The sequence below is a fragment of the Physeter macrocephalus genome, chromosome 19 (assembly GCF_002837175.3).
Source record: "Physeter macrocephalus isolate SW-GA chromosome 19, ASM283717v5, whole genome shotgun sequence".
NCBI classification, from domain to species: Eukaryota; Metazoa; Chordata; class Mammalia; order Artiodactyla; family Physeteridae; genus Physeter; species Physeter macrocephalus.
Window position 1 is genome coordinate 64,809,732 of NC_041232.1, and position 22,300 is coordinate 64,832,031.

At 38.1% G+C, this 22,300-nt stretch overlaps 1 protein-coding gene across 1 annotated transcript in view; it reads left to right on the forward strand.

Annotated features, from left to right (window-relative positions):
• ME2 (malic enzyme 2) overlaps positions 1–22,300 on the forward strand; it is a 55,754-nt gene that overhangs the window by 12,352 nt on the left and 21,102 nt on the right. The window contains exons 2-10 of the mRNA XM_007104539.4: positions 2,570–2,689; positions 10,163–10,296; positions 12,845–12,994; positions 15,372–15,447; positions 16,860–17,021; positions 17,667–17,770; positions 19,978–20,087; positions 20,183–20,280; positions 20,576–20,689. Of these exons, the coding sequence (XP_007104601.1) occupies positions 2,582–2,689; positions 10,163–10,296; positions 12,845–12,994; positions 15,372–15,447; positions 16,860–17,021; positions 17,667–17,770; positions 19,978–20,087; positions 20,183–20,280; positions 20,576–20,689 (1,056 nt within the window). The 5' untranslated portion in view covers positions 2,570–2,581. The remainder of the gene's footprint in view (positions 1–2,569; positions 2,690–10,162; positions 10,297–12,844; positions 12,995–15,371; positions 15,448–16,859; positions 17,022–17,666; positions 17,771–19,977; positions 20,088–20,182; positions 20,281–20,575; positions 20,690–22,300) is intronic.

A 22,300-nucleotide genomic window follows, 5' to 3' on the forward strand; every position in this document is an offset into this window, starting at 1 on the left:
TATCCGTTCTTCTGCCTCGGTTATTCTGCTATTGATTCCTTCTAGGGAATTTTTAATTTCATTTATTATGTTGTTCATCATTGTTTGTTTGCTCTTTAGTTCTTCTAGGTCCTTCTAAACCTGTCTTGTATTTTCTCTATTCTATTTCTAAGATTTTGGATCATCGTTACTATCATTACTCTGAATACTTTTTCAGGTAGGCTGCCTATTTCCTCTTCATTTGTTTGGTCTGGTGGGTTTTTACCTTGCTCCTTCATCTGCTGTGTGTTTCTCTGTCTTCTCATTTTTTACCTTGCTCCTTCATCTGCTGTGTCTTTCTCTGTCTTCTCATTTTGTTTAACTTACTGTGTTTGGGGTCTCCTTTTCTCAGGCTGCAGGTTCGTAGTTCCCATTGTTTTTGGTGTCTGCCCCCAGTGGGTAAGAGGTTGGTTCAGTGGGTTATGTAGGCTTCCTGGTGGAGGGGACTAATGCCTGTGTTCTGGTGAATGAGACTGGATCTTGTCTTTCTGGTGGGCAGGACCGCGTCTGGTGGTGTGTTTTGGGGTGTCTGTGAACTTATTATGATTTTAGGCAGCCTCTCTGCTAATGGGTGGGGTTGTGTTCCTGTCTTGCTAGCCGTTTGGCACAGGATGTCCAGCACTGTAGCTTGCTGGTTGTTGAGTGAAGCTGGGTCTTAGCGTTGAGATGGAGATCTCTGGGGTAGCTTTTGCCATTTGATATTACGTGGAGCTGGGAAGTCTCTGGTGGTACAGTGTCCTGAACTCGGCTCTCCCATGTCAGAGGCTCAGGCCTGACACCCTGCTGGAGCACCAAGACCCTGTCAGCCACTTGGCTCAGAAGAAAAGGGAGAAAAAGAATAAAATAAAATAAAGTTATTAAAATAAAAGAATATTATTAAAAATAAAAAAAATTAAAAAGTAGTAAGAAAAAGAAAGAAAGAACAACCAAACCGAAAAACAAATCCACCAGTGGTAACAAGCGCTAAAAACTATACAAAAAAAAAAGGACAGACACAACCCTAGGACAGATGGTAAAAGCAAAGCTATACAGACAAAATCACACTAAGAAGCATACACATACACACTCACAAAACAAGAAAAAGGAAGATATATTTTTTTTTTAAAAAAAGGAAGAGAGCAATCAAATCCATAAACAAATCTACCAATGATAATAAGCTCTAAATACTAAACTAAGATAAACATAAAACCAGAAACAAATTAGATGCAGAAAGCAAACCCCAAGTCTACAGTTGCTCCCAAAGTCCACCGCCTCAATTTTGGGATGGTTTGTTGTCTATTCAGATCTTCCACAGATGCAGGGTACATCAAGTTGATGGTGGAGATTTAATCCGCTGCTCCTGAGGCTGCTGGGAGAAATTTCCCTTTCTCTTCTTTGTTCGCACATCTCCCGGTGTTCACCTTTGGGTTTGGACCCGCCTCTGCATGTAGGTCGCCTGAGGGCGTCTGTTCCCCGCCCAGACTGGATGCGGTTAAAGGAGCAGCTGATTAGGGGGCTCTGGCTCACTCAGGCTGGGCGGAGGGAGGGGTACGGAATGCGGGGCGAGCCTGCAACAGCAGAGGCCAGAGTGACATTGCAACAGCCTGAGGCATGCTGTGTGTTCTCCCAGGGAAGATGTCCCTGGACCATGGGACCCTGGCTGTGGTAGGCTGCACAGGCTCCCGGGAGGGGAGGTGTGGATAGTGACCTGTGCTTGCACACAGGCTTCTTGGTGGCTGCAGTAGCAGCCTTAGCATTTCATGCCCATCTCTGGTGTCTGCGCTGATAGCTGCAGCTCGTGCCCGTCTCTGGAGCTCGTTTAGGCGGTGCTCTGAATCCCCTCTCCTCTTGCACCCAGAAACAATGGTCTCTTGCCTCTTAGGCAGTTCCAGACTTTTTCCTGGACTCCCCTCCCAGCTAGCTGTGGCTCACTAGCCCCCTTCAGGCTGTGATCACGCCGCCAACCCCGAGCCTCAGCTCCCAGCCCCCACCTGCCCCAACGGGTGAGCAGACAAGCCTCTCAGGCTGGTGAGTGCTGGGCGGCACCAATCCTCCATGCAGGAATCTCTCCACTTTGCCCTCTGTACCCCTGTTGCTGCACTCTCCTCCGTGGCTCCCAAGCTTCCCCCCCACCCACTGCCCGTCTCCGCCAGTGAAGGGGCTTCCTAGTGTGTAGAAACTTTTCCTCCTCCACAGCTCCCTCCTGGAGATGCAGGTCCCGTCCCTATTCTTTTGTCTCTGTTTTTCATTTTTTCTTTTGCCCTACCCAGGTACGTGGGGAGTTTCTTGCCTTTGGGGAAGTCTGAGGTCTTCTGCCAGCGTTCAGTAGGTGTTCTGTAGGAGTTGTTCCACATGTAGATGTATTTCTGATGTATTTGTGGGGAGGAAGGTGATTTCCACGTCTTACTCCTCTGCCATCTTGAAGGTTCTGCCAACATAAATGTATTTTGAAAAAATTTTTTCACTTGTGAGAAGTGAAGCTTTCTAAATCTGCTTTTGAAAACTGATCCCTGATATACATGCAGTTCTATAATATGTTTCTCATCATCTTTATTTGCTTTGTTTTTCCCAGGTGAGAGAAACGATGTTGTCCAGGTTTAAAATAGTTGCCACTCCTTGTAGTCTGGCATGTCGTCATTTGCACATAAAAGAGAAAGGCAAGCCACTTATGTTGAACCCAAGAACAAACAAGGTTAGTAACATTAATACTAACACACATTTTCTCTCTTCCTGGTAAAGGTTTGATATATTTTAGACTAATAAAGTATGAAATTTTTGTATTCTATAGCTTTATACTAAAACTATTCAGAAGTGCATGAACTTTTCTCTTTTCTCCACATTGCAACAATTATGGCTGCTTTATACCTCCCAAATTTCACCCTCACAGTTTCTACCACCCAAGAAGGATTGAGTTTATTTCCTATTTCTAGCTCAAAAGCAAAACAATACAAAAACCCAAGAATAGCATATTGGCCAGAACTGTTGGCCAGATGCCGTATATTTAGATTTATCCCATTTAGTCATATTGTCATTTTTTATAAATGTTTGGTAATTTCCTAATCCCTGATGGATTATTCTAACTGCACTTGGAGGGAAAGAAATAGAAGGGGCCTTTTATTTCTCCCTGTAGTATGCTTACCTGCACACTGAAGAGTCTCGTTAAGGGATTTTTATCAATTTTGACTTACGTGTAGAAATGGCATGTGTCTAAAGGAAAATAGCTCAAGATCAGCCGAAGTGTAACCAAAAGTAGGGTCCAGCTGCTCGCTGCTCAAAAGCCATTAAAGAGGCAAGATTGGTGGAAAGCTAAGTTTGCTTTATTTTGGATGCCAGCGACGAGGAGGGAGGGCAGATGCCCGTCCAAAGGCATACACGCCCCTGACAACCAGTGGGCAAGAGCTTTTCATAGGTTGAGGGAGGTGCCTACGTGCAGAAGCAGCACAGCCAGCTCTGACAGTCATCTTGACATTGGACACTGGTGGTCCGACCAGTGTCACCTTGATTGTTTTAGGTACTTGAGGGAGGCGCCTACGTGCAGAAGCAGCACAGCCAGCTCTGACAGTCATCTTGACATTGGTCACTGGTGGTCTGACCAGTGTCATCTTGATTGTTTTGGGTACAGTTAATCTTCAGTTCCAGGGTCGATTTGTTCTCATTTCTTTGAGGCCAGTTCTTGCAATTGTGGCAGCTTATATCATGGCTACAGCCTGGTCATCACATAGTTAACTTCTTCCAACTGGTGAGGGTTTCAGTATCTATAAGACAGCTCCCAGGATACAGCTCAGAATGTTATCTGTAGCCCTTAAGGAGGGACTAAAGGGCCTTGACTATGCTTAATGACTAAACTATTATTATTTGGTCTCCTTTGACTGTTTTCCATTGTTTCTGCATTTCCTCACTTCTCTGATTAAACTTATTCTCTGGCTGAAGTCTTTCCACAGACAAAAGGTAGGCTGAGGACATGAGGGTGGGCAAGGACCATAGGGTCCCACTCTGTTTCAGAGGGAGGTACCCTTCTATGTAAATTGGGAGGGCATTGCGGTTGCTTAGATGAGCAAAAGAGGTTTGGTGGAACAAGTGGCATTGGAAGACAGAAAAGAGTAGGAGACGGGCAGGTGAGAGGAAGGTTGTTTATGCTGACCGTTAAAGAGCTAATCAAGACATCTATTTTAAACTATGTTGTCTTCACTTACACCAGGCCAACAAATTTAAGAATTTTATCAACTATTAACATAAATACTTAATACATAAAATTATTTCTTTAATAATCATTTTAATTTCTACTGTACATTATAAATAAAACACTTTTGAGTGTCTCTTAAATCTAAATAGGAGATAGGCAGTGAAACCATGGGTAGCTACTCATTTATCTTTGGCAATAGGATAGGTAAAGCACTTTTAAATGAACTGCACAGTTCATTTAAAACTATATAAAAATACAGGGGTTTTAACCCCTTTATATTTTCCAGCCTTAGTTAAAATCTTATAAGGAGCAACATGAGGCACAAAGGATTTAGTGATTTGAGTCTTCTCCCCCTTTTTTCATTGTAAAAGTTCATCAATTTTGTAGGTCTTTACAAAGAACCAACTTTTGGTTTAATCTTTTAATTTTTCCAATTGTTTTTTTCTATTTTATTTATTTATTTTCACTGTAATCTTATTATTTCCTTCCTTCTTGCTTCAGGTTTAGTTTGTTCCTTTTCCCCCCTAGTTTCTTAAGATGGAAGGTTAGGCAATTGATTTGAGATCGTTCTGCTTTTTTAAGCTACATTTACAGCTACAAATTACCCTTAGCATTATTTTCACTGTATCTTATAAGTTTTGGTATGTGTGTTTTAATTCATCTGGAAGTATCTTCTAATTTCCCTGTGCTTTCTTCTCTGACCAATTGGTTTTTAGGAATGTGTTGTTTAAGATCAAAGTATGTGTGAATTCCCCAAATGTCCATTATTAATTTCTTTTATTTTTAATTTTTTAAAATTTTATTTAATTTATTTATTTTTTTATGGCTGCATTGGGTCTTCGTCGCCATGCGTGGGCTTTCTCTAGTTGCGGCGAGTGAGGGCTACTCTTCGTCATGGTGTGCAGGCTTCTCATTGCGGTGGCTTCTCTTGTTGCGGAGCACGGGCTCTAGGCACGTGGGCTTCAGTAGTTGTGGCGTGTGGGCTCAGTAGTTGTGGCTCGTGGGCTCTAGAGCGCAGGCTCAGTAGTTGTGGCGCACGGGCTTAGTTGCTCCGTGGCATGTGGGATCTTCCCGGACCAGGACTCGAACCAGTGTCCTCTGCGTTGGATTCTTAACCACTGCGCCACCAGGGAAGTCCCCCATTATTAATTTCTAATCTCATTGCATTGAGGTTGAAGATCATACTTTGGGTGACTTAAATCCTTTTAAATTTATTGAGACTTGTTTTATGGCCTGATGAATGGTCTGTCCTGGGGAATATTCCTTGTGCACTTGAAAAGACTGTGTATCCTGCTTCTTTTGAGGGGAGTGTCTGCTAGGTCTAGTTGCTTTATGGTGTTGTTCAAGTCTTCTTTTTCTGTGTTGATTTTCTGTCTAGTTGTTTTCTCCATTATGGAAAATGAGATATTGAAATTTTCAGCTTGTTGAATTGTCTTACTCCCTAATTCTGTCAGTTTTTGCTTCATGTATTTTGTTATCTAACAAAATATGTTTATAATTGTTGTATCTTCTTAATGGATTGATGCTTTCAGCAAAATGCCCTCCTCTAGTAACATGTTTGTTTCAAAGTCTATTTTGTCTGTTACTAACATAGCTACTCCAGCTCTCTTTTGGTTACTATTGACATGGTGTATCTTTTTCCATTCTTTTACTTTCCACCTATTTGTATCTTTGAAACTTTCCACCTATTTGTATCTTTGAATCAAAGTGTGTCTGTTGTAGTCAGCATATGATTGGATCATGTTTTTTTATCCATTCTACCAATCCTTTTAATTATAGAGTTTAATCCATCTACATTAGTGTAATAACTAATAAGGTATAATTTATGTCTGCTATTTTGCTATTTGTTTTAAAATGTCTATGTGCTTTTTGTTCCTCTTTCCTCCATTGTTCCCTTCATTTGTATTAAATTTTCTATGATGCCATTTAAATTCCCTTGTCTTTTCTTTTCCTGCCTATTTCTGAGTTATTTTCTTAGTGGTTTGCCCTGGGGATTGCAATTACCATTTTTAAAACAGTCTAGTTCAGTTTGATACCAATTTAATTTAAACAGTACACCAAAATTTTGCTGCTGTAGAGGTCCATCTCCTTCTTTTGTGCTGCTTCATCATACAAATTACAAAGTAGAAATTATGTTTTATACATTGCATAACTGTCAACACAGATTTATAATTACTGCTTTATATAATTGTCTTTTAAATTGGGTAGGAGAAAAAAAGACCTACAAACACAGCAAAAAGTACATTTATACTGTCTTTTATATTATGTAGTCATTTTATCCATGTTCTTTATATCTTTGTGTGGATTTGAGTTATTGTCTAATGTCTTTAATTTAGGCCTGAAGGACTCCCTTTAGTATTTCTTGTGAGACGGGTCTGTTAGCAATGAATTCTCTGTTTTTGTTTATCTGGAATGTCTTGATTTCTCCATTTTTGAAGGATGGATTTGTAGGATTTAGAAATTCTTGGTTAACAGGTTATTTTTCTTTCAGCATTGTCTATGGCCTCCATGGTTTCTGATAAGAAATCAGCTGTTACTCTTTTTGAGGATCCCCTGCACGTGATGAGTCACTTCTCTTTGCTTTCAGATTTCTCTTGTCTTTGGCTTTTGACAGTTTGAATATGATGTGTCTAGGGGTAGAGTTCTTTGAGTTTTTCTTGATTGGAGCTATTGAGCTTCTTGGATGTGTGGATTAATGCTTCTCATCAAATTTGGGAGGTTTTTAGCCATTATTTTTTCAAATATTCTTTAGCCTTTTCTCTCCTCACCTCTGGGCCTCCTTTTATGTACGTGTTGGTACTCTTGCTGATCTCTCAGGTCTGTTCACATTTATTCCTTATTTTTCCTTTCTATTTCTCAGACTGGATTATCTCAGTTGACCCATCTTTAAATCTGATGGTTTTTTTCTTCCACCGCTCAAGTCTGCTTGTTGAGCCCCTTTAGTGAATTTTTTATTTCAGTTGTTGTAGTTTCAATTCCAGAATTTCTGTTTAGTTCCTTTTTTAGTGTCTCTGTTTATCAGTATTCTCTATTTAGTAGGATGTCATTCTCATACTTCTCTTTTAGTTCATTAGACAATGGTGTTTTTTTAGTTTTTTTGATATATTTAAAATAACTAATTTTTTTCATTTTTTTAATTGAAGTATAGTTGATTTACAATGTTTCAGGTATACAGAAAAGTATATTCTTTTTCAGATTCTTTTCCATTATAGATTATTACAAGATATTGAATATAGTTCCCTGTGCTGTACAGTAGGTCCTTGTTGCTTATCTATTTTATATATAGTAGTGTGTTAATCCCAAATTCCCAATTTATCCCTCCCCTAGAATAACTAATTTAAAGTCTTTGTCTAGTAAGTACAATGTTTGGGCTTCCCCAGGGGCAATTTCAATTAACTGCCCTTTTTTCCTGTATATGAGTCAGATTTTATGTGTTTTGTTGCTGTTGTTGTTTGTTTGTTTTTTGCTTGCCTTATGATTTTTGGTTGAAAACTGGGCTTTTAAAATAATGTGGCTGCCCTGGAAACCAGATATTCATTCCTCCCAGTCATTTCTGAGCTAATTCTTTTTTCTTGTTATATATGCCTACTGAAATCTCTGCTTTGTTAACTTAGTGATCAGCCAATGATTAAACAGAAACTTAAATACCTAGAACCATTAAATCTCCCATTCTTTGCCAGGGGGCTTTGTGTACCTGCTGGGGTGTGCCTTCAGGACTCAGCTAGGCAGTTTACAGCTAGCATCAGCCTTCACTTCCTGCTTACACAGAGCCTCAAGGTTAGCCAGAGGTGGGAGCTTAGGGCTTTCTCAAGTCTTTCCTGGACATGCGTACAGCTGTGCATATGACCTTCTAGCTTCTCAGGACTATGTCTCAGCATTTCAAAGTTCCCCATGGACCTCTCGTTTCTCAGCTTCTCCTTTTCAGCTTTTTGGTTAGCCTGTTGCTTGCCCCAGCTGTTATCTACTGCCTTGGGGAGCTGCTATGTTAAATAATTGCCTCTGATTGTTTTCAACAGACTCTTCTGGCGGGAAGGGCTGTTCACACTGCCTGAGCTCCAAGTCAGGTCAAATCAAGTCAGCCTTGCAGATAGGGTCTTCCAGGTCAAATAATAACAGTTTCCTGGATATGGGGCTTTAGAAGAATCTCCAAATCCTCCTGCCTTCTCCAGTGACTGCCAGGCTCTGATTTTCAAAGTGATTGTTTCACAGTGATTGTGTTTTCCAGGTTACTGTGGAGCTGGGGAGGGGAGAATAGGAACAAGGCAAGTTAAAATGCCATGAAGTTTGCGGTTCTTACTGAAATTCAGCAGTTTTTCTTGAATAAATGCTCTCCAATTGCTGAAAGCTTTGGTTAATTTCCAGAATTCTGATCATTTGGCCAGGGTTCTTGTTGCTTTTATGGAGGAAAAGATTTTTAGAAGTCCTTTCTCCGGCATTTTTACTGACATCACTTTGATTAAAAAAAAAAATTTAACCCAGGCTTCCCTGGTGGCGCAGTGGTTGAGAGTCCGCCTGCCGATGCAGGGGACACGGGTTCGTGCCCCGGTCCGGGAAGATCCCACATGCTGCGGAGCGGCTAGGCCCGTGAGCCATGGCCACTGAGCCTGCACGTCCGGAGCCCGTGCTCCGCAACGGGAGAGGCCACAACAGTGAGAGGCCCGCGTACTGAAAAAAAAAAAAAAAAAAATTTAACCCATAGCTGAATACCAGAAACTGAAAAAGAATTTATTACATAGGTTAATTTTTCTTAAGTATCATTCTTCCTTCCCCCTCCCTCTGTTCAGCCTCACTCCTTTCTAGTCACGGTAGCCTCTTAATTTGGTTTGTGTTCTTTCAAACTGTATTCTGTTGATTTCATTTTTAATGTATGCATACATCTGTATATAATATGTACTTTATGGGGGTTTTCTAAACATAATAATTAACAGTGAATTTGTTTTGATTTTCAACTTGACTTTTTTTCCTGTGTATCTGGGAGATCTTTCCGCTACACACTTAGAGATACATGTTTAAGTGTTTGTATGGAAATACTGTAGGTTGATAACTCTTCCATAATTGATGGACTTTCAGTTAGTTTGTAAATAGGCAAGAGAACTGGAATCAATGCTACAACTAATCTCTTTATATATGCGTCTTTATATATGAATATACCTCTAGGATAACTAATTAGAAGTAGAATTGCTTTATGTGCATTCAAGATATGGAAGCGACCTAAGTGTCCATCAAAAGATGAATGGATAAAGAAGATATATGTACAAACAATGGAATATCATTCAGCCATAAAGAAGAATGAAATTCTGCCATTTGCAACAATATGGATGGACCTGGAGTACTATGCTTAGTGAAATAAGTCAGACAAAGACAAATACTGTGTGATGTCACTTATATATGGAATCTAAAAAACAAAACAAGTGAATGGATATGACAAAACAGAAACAGATTTACAGATATAGAGAACAAACTAGTGGTTAGGAGGAGAGGAGAGGCAAGGGGAGAGGGGCAAGATAGGGGTAGAGGATTAAGAGGTATAAACTGCTTTCTGTAAAATAAATAAGCTACAAGGATATATTGTATGGCACAGGGAAATATAGTCATTATTTTATAATAATTTTAAATGGAGTTTAATCTATAAAAACATTGAAACACTATGTTGTACACCTGAAACTAATATTGTAAGTCAACTATACTTCAGTTAAAAAAATAATAAAGTATGTGCATTAAAAAAAAATCTAACAGTACTTTGAAATTGGCTTTCAAAAAGCCTAAACCAGTTTATATTCCAGCAATGGTATGTGAGAGTAATTCTTTTACCGTACCCTCCCCAGTACTAGATATGATCAATCTTATAAATTTATGAATGTCTGGGCAAAAATGATATCTTGTTGATCTTTTTAAGTTTATGTTTAAATTATGTTTGATAGGATGCACCATTGCTACCCCTGTAAGTAATCATTTTTAATCCTTTTATTTTTTCCTTTTTAGGGGATGGCATTTACATTACAGGAACGACAAATGCTTGGTCTTCAAGGACTTCTACCTCCCAAAATAGAGACACAAGATATTCAAGCCTTACGATTCCACAGAAATGTGAAAAAGTTGAATGGCCCTTTGGAAAAGTAAGAGTTGATTAGATGTTTAGTTTTTTTATTGGTGTTCTGATCAGAAAAATTGGGAGTATTATGATTATTATGGCATGAGAAATACACAGTCTCATAATTAAACTTTTGTTTTAGTCAGTTGGTTGATAATGATTGTTTCCTTCACTTATTTTCACTATTGTAAAATTTAGCAGAAATCAGTATTTTATGGTTAAAATCACAGAGCATTTCAGGTTTGAATGGAATGTTAGAAGCAGAGGCTATCACCTAATTTGCACCCATTCTATTCAATAACTTTTATTGATCACCTACTGTGTGTGTGCCATTGCTAGCCACTGAGGATATAAACTGGGTGATAGATAGGGTGGCCATGTAATATATCATCCAATCTCAGACACTTTGGGGAGTAAAAAAGAAGTAACTGAAACTCTCCCGGGCAAATTAGAATGTATGACTACCGCAGTAACTCACAGCCTGCCTTCTAGGAGCTCATCAATAGATAGCTATACTATGACTGTCATTGTATAGCACAGTGAGAAAAAGGGACCTGTAGAGTACATTCTGAAGACATGAAGAGGAGCACCACTGGAGCTTGGGGAATCACTTCCTGGAGGAAGTGGTGCCTGAGCTGAATTTGAAACAATATGTTACAAGGAGCAGGCAAAATGAGAAAGAAGGGCAGGGTATTCTGGTAGAGGGATCAGTCTGACTGTAGAACTAAAAATATTTATTGGGTTTATAAAATATAGGGGATTATTGGATATTGGTGACTAGTGAGGGTGGTTTCTTTACATTATGGGGCATATATATAGTCTCGAACTCATGTTACCATGGAGGGAAGACAAAGTCAAGTAGTGGCGTGAGAGTTACAGAAGAGGGAGGAGAGTGTTAATGGGACCTGAAGACAGGAAAATCTAACGTGTATATATGTGTGGTGGGGGGCAGGGAATGACAGAAAAGGACCCCAGAGAGTGTGCCAGCTGAGCTGCACATGGAGAGCCCGAGTAGAGGACTGTGCCTGGACAGAGGGTGTTCCAGGCAAAGGGTGTGTGATCGTATGCTGCAACTCCAAGGTCAGAGTTGTGCGTTTGAGGAAGTGAAGTAATTCAGTATGAAGATGAGGCTGGAAAGTAGTCATTGAGGTCTAGTTAACTATTTTAGGAGCTTAAGCCTATTAAACTGGCATTTGGAAGCCATTCAGGGAGAAGAGAAATGATCAGAGGTATGTTTTTAAGAGAAGAATAGGCTTGGAGCAGGGGAACAAAATTGTGAGAATGGAGACTACAACATTGTAAAACATCTGTACTCCAATGTAAAAAAAAAACTAACTTTACTATCTTTATTTTTAATTTTTTTCAACAACACCTCTGTGCTCTTTGAATCTTTGGTTACTTATTCTCTAGTTTTTAGCTTAATGGTTTGTTTACTAAACAAATAAACATAGAAGCTTTAATCCTAAATTTAAAAAATAAAATAAAATAAAGGCTGTTGCTTTGATGCCTGTAGTGTTAATAAGGTTTGAAAAAAAAAGCTTCTTGAGGTAGCCCAGGTGAGAAGTGACGGTGGCTTGGGCTGGGTGGGGATGGAGGGAGGAAATAAATATTTGAAAGATATTTCACAGATAGTCTCTGTGGGACATATTGATTTATTAGGTTGGGGTGGGGGAAGGTGGGAGAAGAAGAAATCAAGAATGGACTCTGGATGGATTCCCATTAGATCAGATGATAACAGAGGAGAAACAAATGTGGGGGAAAGACAATGAGTCTGTTTTAGACATATTTAATTCAGTGTGATTACTGGTTTTTCAGGCCAACATCTCCCTGTTTTCTAAACTTTATTCTTTAAAAGCTGTTATTTGTATATTTATATGAATTGACCATTGCCTCCTTTTGTGCTACCTATGTGCCCTGTATAGAACTTAAAATGCCTATAAGCCTCCTGGATTATAAACTCCATGAGGGAAATTCCCTGGTGGTCCAGTGGTTAGGATTCCTCGCTTCCACTGCACGGGGGCATGGGTTTGATCCCTGTCAGGGAACTAAGATCCTGCATGCTATGTGCTGTGGATAGATGGATGGATGGATGGATGGGTAAATAAATAAACAAACAAACAAACTCACTCCATGAGGACAGGGGCATTTCTTACATCCCTGGAGTTCAGAATAGTACCTGGCACATAGTATTCTGTAAATATTTGAATGAATGCCACTTTATTTTATTTCCTTATTTACGTGTCAGTCACCTTGAAGAGTAAGTCCTTGAGGGTGGGGCCTCATGGTAATTTTCGCATTTCCAGTGCCTGATACAGAGCCTGACTCACGGTAAGAGCTCAATAAATGTTACCTGCTGCTTCTGTTATTGTTCTTTTCATCATCACCATCTACCATTTAAGCACATTTTTATTTTTCTTGATTTTTAGTCCTGGGTATTATGTAATGATAATGTAGGGTTTTGTTTTCCGGGGGAGGGAGTCCTCAATTTTAGATGTTTAGATTTGACTTCAAAGGCCAAAGTCTTTAGTCTAATGCTGGCTGATGTAGACATTATTTGCTGTGCTTAATTTCAGATACATCTATATAATGGGAATACAAGAAAGAAATGAGAAGTTGTTTTACAGAATACTGCAAGATGATATCGAAAGTCTAATGCCAATTGTATATACACCAACAGTTGGTCTTGCCTGCTCCCAGTATGGACACATCTTTAGAAGACCTAGGTAAGGCTTATTTTTAAAAATATATTTGCAAATGACTATCGTGTAGAAAAAAACGTCACTTCATAGCCCCTGTTACATTTCTATTTTATGTGTTGCAGTCTTATCCAACCACATTTCCCACCTCACAAAAACTTAATTTGGACCAAAAGGGATTAATAAAAATATAACATGTCATATCTTTTATTTTGTGGAAATACTATCATTTATTCCTAACCTTCTTTAAGTATTTATGATTGTTAGAGGAAATGTGCATTTTTGTACCAAAAAAAAAAACCCCACAGTATTCTTAATTTTGGTGGCATATTCTGCAGAATAATCATAAAAGTTTTTGACAATCTGGCCAATTAAGAGATAGATTCTCATTTTTTATCAGCTTTATTTCTATTGTTTGTCCTTTTTTATGAATTTACACAAATTTTACTTTCAGATAGTTCAAGCACCTCCAAATATTTTAAGTGGAAAGGGTACTGGAATGAGCATTGGCTCAAGTCTTTGAATAAGTTACTTTATTCCTCCAAATCTGTTTATCATAAGGTAGGAATACCAGTATCTTTCAAAGAGCTGCTGAGAAGGTCAGATGAAGAAACTGATGTGACAGTTTTTTGTAAACTTATAAGCATTGTATAAATGCTATTTCTACTTAATTTGAGTTTTCTTGTCTGTTCCTCTAACCTGTAATCATTTTCCACAATCCTTATGTATTTCCCATGTCCTGCTTACATATTGATACAAATGTAGAAATTCAAACACTGTGTGATAGCATTTATCTTCAGTCTCCTCTCATCTAGTCTAGTGGCTTTCAAACTTTAATGTGCGTATGAAACATCTGTGAGGCTTACTTAAAATGTTGATCCTTGCCAACTTTCCTCTCCTTCCTATTCCCAAGATTCTGATGAAAAAGAGAAAGGTCTGGAGGTCCGGATTGTAATGAACACCGTCGGTGATGGTGTTGCAGGTATTCCCCGGAAGACACTTTGAGAACACTGTCTGTTCTGTCCTATGTGCTGCCATCAATTAATGTGTCTAAGCACTTCTGTGGTATAACCCAGCTGTTCAGCTCTTTTATAGTTTCATTTTCACTTATAATAGTATTTCCCAATCCAGATTAAAGGACAAAGGAAAACAAAAAGGTATTGATGCCTGGGCCCCAACCACAGAGATTCTGATTCAGTTAGTCTAGAGTTGGGCCCAGGTGTTGCTGTTTCATAAAATCTCCTGGTGTGATTTTGATGTGCACCCAAAGTTGAGAACTCACATGAAACATAAAGAGCTTTTGGGTGAGGGCAGATACTGTGTAACATTTGTGCAGTGGCAGTGGTTTTTTGTTTGTTTTGTTTTTTACATAGAAGATGGTCAGTAGGTCTTGGTTGTTTAAGTCCAGGCTAGTTAAATCAGAATCTCTGGGGGTAGAACCCTGGCATTTTAAAAAGCTCATCAGATGATTCTACTATGAAGCTCTGGTTGAGAAACTGTTTAAACTGATTTAAGCTGGACTAGTAATGCCAAAGTTAAGATGTCGATGAGAAGAATGGATAAGCAACAAGGTCCTACTGTATAGCACAGGGCACTATATTCAATAGCCTGTGATAAACCATAATGGAAAAGAATATGAAAAAGAATGTATATATGTATGTATAACTGAATCACTGTACTGTACAGTAGAAATTAACACAACATTGTAAATCAACTATACTTCAATAAAATAAATTTTTTAAAAAAGATATCAGTGAGAACGTTAAGAATCAGTTTGAAGGTACTGGGAGCCCATTGGCCCTCGCCTTTACTTGGCCTGTTTTCTAGAACGTATATTTCTTTTTTCTGTCTCTCTTCCTGCCTTCCTCTCTTCCTTTTTTGAAATCTGGATTATCTCAATTTGATAACAATATACAGTGTTTAAAGCAACTTTTCACTCTTTCCTGATGCTTCAAGGATGTATTTTTTATGTGAAATTACTATAGTTTTCTTCTCTCCCTTCCTGCTCCTTCAGATTTCAAATTTTCAGTTTCAGTGACTTTTAACAATAGTTTACTTAGCCTTATCGTGCTTTCCTGCATTGGTGGGTTGTCTTCCTATTGCTTTTTACTGGAGGTATATTGAGTTTATTTGAATAGGAGATGTGGATACATTTCTTCTTGGGTAAAAATGATCACATCATTTAATAATAATCTTTGTTGCAGCTACTATGTGAACAATGCAATTACAGTTTGAAGTGGTTGAAAATATTTGAAAATAAACCTGTGTGACATAGGTAAATCTGCTTGGAAATGACAGTGTCTTGATGTTTTATTAAAATATCTAAATATTCCAATTATGAACAAAAACTTAGAAAAAAACAAAAACTGTTGTGAAATGCAAAAGTGTTTTTGTTCTGTTGCAGGGGATTATTTATTTCAATCTCAGACAGAGGTCATGTTAGATCAATTGTGGATAACTGGCCAGAAAATCATGTTAAGGTACTAATAGCACAACCTTCCTTTCACAATGTTTTCTCTTTCTATGTAAGTTCCCTCTTACAAGGTAAAATTTTCAAGAACAGTTCTTTTTCATTGTTGCTCTGATTTATTTTGTACTTGCATACATGTAGATTTAGTGCTCTGAGGAAATCATGATAGTAATTATAAAATGGGTTACTGGTATAGAGTTTGCCCTGGGAAAGCAGCTGGACCTAGTAAGGTGAGCCTGGTCACTTCAGTACCACTGGTATCTCCTGCCTTCTCTATATTCCTTTACTTTTTCAGTTAATATTATTCTAGGTAAAGAAAATACATTAAAATGCCATAAAAACTTTTATTCTGGTGGGCAATGGGGAGGATTCATTATGTCTTTTTTCTTCTAAATCTAAGATAGATTTAGATCCTTAAGCAAATATAAAACTCTTAGCATTTCAAATTTAGCAAATATAAACAGCTGTCAATCTGGCTGTCTTTCATAAAACAAAAACGAATGACTTATTTAAGATCTTTTGGTAGGCTTTAGTGTTTATTACAGGCAGTAATCTTACTTGCCTTTACTGCGCGTCTTCCTCACCAAAATAATCTTTGATGAATTATCATTTGTTCTAATAACCTAAAAAAAATTTGGTCAGATAATTAAATTCATAGTATCCTCTTAAAACCTTGTAGGTGTATTTTTTATTCTAGATTTTTTTCTCCATTGCTAAGGTTTTTCTTGTTTGCCTTCAGTTATTATTTGGAGTAACATGTTATTTCTAAACTCTTTTTTTCTCTTAGGGTTAATCTTTACGAGAAGTTCCCCTCTCCCCTTTTTAGTCATTGTGAACATATTCAAGTTGATCCTCTAGTCAGAAGCATTCTACTCCTAAACCAAAGACACAGGGAAATCAAATCTAGTTAATTCTCCTCTTTACATCTAGATTCTAGAAACCCTAGAATTTTAAGTATTCTTGGCTGGTTAACTTTGAAAGTTAGTTAAGAAACAATTTTATTTTTAAAAGTGAGAGTGAAAGTATGTGAAGAGAATCTTTTTTTTGAGGTTTTTTGTTTTAACAGTAGCTTTTCTGAGATAAAATTCACATACAATGCAATTCACTGGCTTAAAATGTAAATTCAGTAATTTGTAGTATATTCACGGAGTTGTGCAGCCATCGTCATTGAGAACATTTTCATCACAGCTCCCTCATCCCCACCCTGCCGGAACAGCCCTGTACCCATTAGTGTTACTCCCCCCTCAGCCCTAGACAACCACTAATGCACTTCTCTCTCTGTAGATTTACATGTTCATGTGAATGGAATAATCTAATACGTGCTATTTTGTGATGAAGAGAATCTTTTTATGAATGTATTTCTTAAGTGCTCCATTTTGGACAACTTATAATTTATTTTACTTTATTTTATTTGTAATTAAGGCTGTTGTGGTGACTGATGGAGAGAGAATTCTGGGTCTTGGAGATCTGGGTGTCTATGGAATGGCAATTCCAGTAGGAAAACTTTGTTTGTATACAGCTTGTGCTGGAATACGGCCTGATAGATGCCTGCCTGTGTGTATTGATGTAGGAACTGATAATCCAGTGAGTAAACTCATTTTCCCCCTTTGACCCTTCTCCCATATTAAAAAAAAAAAACTGCTTTATTACATTCCTCTTTTTAAAAAAAAATTTATTTATTTATGACTGCCTTGGGTCTTCGTTGCTGCGCGCAGTCTTTCTCTAGTTGCGGCAAGCGGGGGCTACTCTTCGTTGTGGTGCACGGGCTTCTCATTGCGGTAGCTTCTCCTGTTGCGGAGCACGGGCTCTAGGCACGTGGGCTTCAGTAGTTGTGGCTCGCGGGCTCTAGAGCACAAGCTCAGTAGTTGCGGCACACGGGCTTAGTTGCTCCGCAGCATGTGGGATCTTCCCGGCCCAGGGCTCGAACCCGTGTCCCCTGCATTGGCAGGCGGATTCTTAACCACTGCACCACAAGGGAAGTCCTACATTCCTCTTTTGAAGAAATATAAGAAGAGAAAATTCTGTGATTAGATATTAGCCTTTGTCTTAAACGCCTTTTAATATTTATGCAAATAATAGTAAATTAATACTATTAAGTTTTTTGAAGAAGGGCAATAAAGTTTTAAAAATTATTAACTTCTTTATTTTACAATTTTTGTTTTATAGAATATGTTTAAACTGGTTATTATAACAGAATGCTTTTATTTTTACGTTTGTTCTGTTTTATAGGCACTCTTAAAAGATCCATTTTACATGGGTTTATATCAGAAAAGAGATCGATCACAACGTTATGATGATCTGATTGATGAGTTTATGAAGGCCATTACTGACAGGTATTTTTTAAAAGTTTGAGTATATGAAAGCATCTCTTAAAAAAAAAAAAAGGAGCCACAGTTTTGTTTTCCTTTATCTTTTGTGAAGATAGGTAGAAGGAGATTAAATTTTGGAGAACTTAGGTTCTTTCCTGCCTGATTTGATGTGCTGATGTGTGGTGATACCCTCTGCCTTGCCTTCCTGAGTTATCTGACATCTTGAGCACACTGAAATCTTGAAGTCTGCACTCACTGCTCCTAAAATACCCTCACTGTGTAGTTCTTTCAGCCCTTGGCATCCAGGCTAACTCCACCATTCCAGTGAAACTCTTGTGCAGCTTTTGTGTTTTAAATTCGCTGACCATTTGGTCTTCTTCTCTCTCCTCCTCTTTGCAGCATCTGACCAGGTTTTCCACTCCTACATCCTTGAAATTGTTTTCTCTTGACCACTAAAAGACTTTCCTAACTTGGTCTTTCTCCCACCTTTTTTCTTTCATTTGTCATCTCCACTGGTTTTTCTTCCTCTCTTATTAAATGTGGGTGAATACATAGTTCTCTTCTCATAGTCTTGTAAGCTATGACCTTTATGCACGTGACTCCTAAGTCCATGAATACCCATCTCATAGTCCCACCTCCCTGAGGCTTGCATTTCCAACAGTTAGAATCCTCCGTCTAGCCATTTAGAATCCTCCATCTAGACATTAACATGCACCCTGTCGCCAGACCTTTGATCTTGGTCTAATCTTTGACTCTTTCTCCTCCTCCATCAACCCCGTATAGTCTCACTCAATCCTCACATCCAGTTGGTACTATCCCTTAAATGCCTCAGAAATATATCTCCTCTTTTCCATTGCCACAGCCTTTCTGCAGATCCGCATCTCTTTTGGATTCTTTAAAACCTTCCTCCAACTTCTCTCCATTTCCTCTCCACCTTACCACCAGATTAGTCTTTTAAAAACATGCACTTCGTTATATCATTCTTTTGTTTGAAATCTATCAGTGGTTTCCTGTTGCCATAGGGTAAAGTCCAAACTCTTTATGATCTAGCCCTGCCCTACCTTGTAGATTACTGGTACATGGAAGATAGTAAAAAATTAACTCCTTTTCAGAATCAAAGTTGACATACCTAAAACTAAATTTTTTATATTCCCCCAAATTGCCATCTCCTCCCCTTCCCCACCTTGGACAATCAGATAGTATCTCTTAGTCATCCAGGCTGCCTTGGCATTTTAACAGCATTTCTCTCACTTCCCAGGTGGTCCTCATCGTCAGCTTCTTTTTGTTCATTCTGATGTCTCATAATTGTCCCTTTCACTTCCTGTGGCTTCTGCTTCAGATCATCTTGTCATCCTCTCATAATAGCTGCCTAGCCATTTTTCCTTCTTTCTCATCTCTCCCCAGGTTGATACATGCTGTGTATCACTGGCAGGTTTATCCTTCCTAAAGGGAGTCTCACATGAATTCTTCCCTTCTCTAGCCTTCGGTGATTCTAGATCAGATACGGAATAAAGTCCCCATTCCCTAATTTTGCATTCAACGTTCTCCGTTATCTGGCTCCAACCTACCTTAACCAACTTGTCCCTTATACTTTCATATAAACCCTGAAATATATAGCCAGACTGTTGAAAATTCAGGGTTAGCAAAATACACCTTGTTTTTCTTTCTACCGCTTTACTTTTTGTTGTTCTTTCAGGACCCAAATAAAGTCCCACCTCCTTTTCAAGCCTTCCCTTACTCCACCCCACCAAGATGATTGATATCTTTTTCTGAATGCCAGTCAACTCAAACAGCAATTATTCTTTAACCTCTTATTTAATATATACTTTCCTGTGTTGCTGTTTAACTGTGAATGTAATGAAAATTCACATATCAAATATATACTTTTTGAGACTCAGAGACAAAATCTCTTTCTTTTTAGGAATTTACTTGTGCTTACATGTGCTGGACACCCTCCTAGGCACTTGGAAATAGTTTATGCAGACTAATTTCCCATAGGTCCATCATAGTGCTACATTCATTTTAAGAACCCCATACATGTTTCTGAATGAGTAATAGATTTTTCTGCATTTTGAGTTCTAGTCTTTCACAGAGTCTGAAAATTGCCAGGTGGCCTTAAACGAACTAACTTTGTACATTATTTTAAAATGTGATCATAAGGACTATTAGACAGGAAAGCTGTTTAAAAGTGGTATTTTCAACACAACTATTATGGGCTTTGCTGTTTTTAGATATGGACAGAACACACTTATTCAGTTTGAAGACTTTGGAAATCATAACGCATTCAGGTTCTTGAGAAAATATCGAGAAAAATACTGTACCTTCAATGATGATATTCAAGGTAAAGCAAAAGAAAACCTTAGGTTTGTGATTCCTACGTAAAATTTTGTTTAATGTGCCTACTTTTTACTTCACAATGTTTTACTTGTCTTACAGGGACAGCTGCAGTTGCTCTAGCCGGTCTGCTTGCAGCCCAAAAAGTCATTGGTAAACCGATCTCAGAACACAGAATCTTATTTCTTGGAGCAGGAGAGGTAAAGTTCCTGTAAGCTTTTAGGATTGAAAACCAACACTCTCCTTTAGAATTGGAAAATGGGGTATAATGAACTTATAATTTTGTTGAGATAGAGGGTACAAACTCAAGATCAGTGTTGTGAATAGGTCATTCAAAATGTTTGGAAAGAATATCACAAAGAATCAAGCTTTGTGTGCTTTGTAAGGGAAGAATAGACCCAGTATTCCTCATAACATAATTCTCATAAATAAGGTAATTTAGTATTGCATCATACTCTAGTCCTTGATTTTTAAAATTTATGTTTTGTTGCACAGGCTGCTCTTGGAATTGCAAATCTTATAGTTATGGCTATGGTGGAAAATGGCCTCTCAGAAGAAGAGGCACAAAAGAAAATTTGGATGGTTGACAAATTTGGTTTATTATTTAAGGTAAGGTATTTAAAATTTGGAGAAGCAAAAGAATGTTGTTATAGTGATATGTTTAGTTTTTTTTCATATTCAAATCATAATCTCTGTGTTGGCACCAGACTTATTCTTTCTTGCTTTATCCTCTGACTCTTGACCCGTCTAAAACCTAGTGGTTTTTCATAGGAACTCAGAAGTTTCTAATTAAATCATTAGCAGGACATCTGATATTTGAGCAGAAATTCTTTAACCCTTTGGAGATCATAATGTCCTCTAGCAATCTCATGGAAATCTAAGGACCTTTTCCCCAGAAAAAGGCACACATTCCTAAGGTCAATTGATGGATAATAAAGAGTTTTATCCCAGATCAACTTGGTATCCTTTGGACCTACCTGCCTTCCTATCATTGGTTGCCATTTTTAGTAGCTTAAGAAATGCCTTATATCTTATACTGTGTAACACATTGAAATGTAGGTAGACTGTCTCATAGTTGAACTTATCCAGTACACAATGCTGTTGTATTTTTGCCATATATATTGATATAGAGGTTACTTGTCATCTACACCTTTGGGCAAGCTTATGTCAGTGTACTTTGCTCCAGTTCTGAAATCTTTTCTTAATTAGTACCAGTATTCTATTGGTACAAAAAATGAAATGAAAAATTAAAGGATGTGAATGAAAAATCTTGAATGCTTAAATTATAAATAATTTTTTAAGTATTTTAAAATGTACCAGACATTGTGATAAGACTTTACAGGTATTATCTCATTTAATCTTTTTTTAAAAAATCTCATTTGATCTTATCAAAAATTCAGTGAAATTTTACAAAATGAGGGAAAGAGGTTTAAAAAGGTCAGCTCACTTTTCCAAGATCATCACCTTATAAGTGATGGAGGTAGGATTCACACCCAGGTAACCTGACTGTGAATCTTATGCTCTTAATCATTCAACTGTGCCGCCTCCCAAAGCTGTAACTTCCATATTTGCTTGTATGTAAGATGCAAGGTTTACAAGACATTGTACTTGGAAGGCTATTGGGGGGTGTATCTGTTTTTACTAGTACACAATTATGTTGGTGTTTCTTTTTGTGATGTTCGTTTTCATAAATGTTTTGTGATTCTTTGTCATATTTGTTGTGAGTCAAGATTAGAATGAATACAAGTGAGAAACCCTGTGCATCTGCAAGTTCAGGGTATATTTTTCTTTTAAGATGAGTTTTAGGCTTCGTATCTCTCCTGAGGACCCAAAACACTGCCCTCCTTTTTGAGACTTTGAGAGTTTCCTGTTGAAGCTCTCATGGAAGAGCTGTGGTCTTCCTGGGAGCAGGCATGTGAAACCACTGTTCTGAGAACTTGGATCTGTTGAGGCTGTATTTCACTCGTTTAATTACTTCCCAACCAAGTGATGATGGTGTGCTACTTTTCCCAGCCCCTGCTGGTCTTTACCTGGGGTTATTCAGGAGTTCTGATGAAAAAAGTCACCTTTGTATGGGAGGTCTTCTCTTTTAACAAAATAAGGATTTCTCAGCCTGGTTGGTTTTTGCATTCCACATGTTTTTGTCTGCTTTACATTGTTGAGAAATTCTTCATTGTTCTAGTGTGTCAGTGGTATATCTCCTGCCCTTGTGACACTACT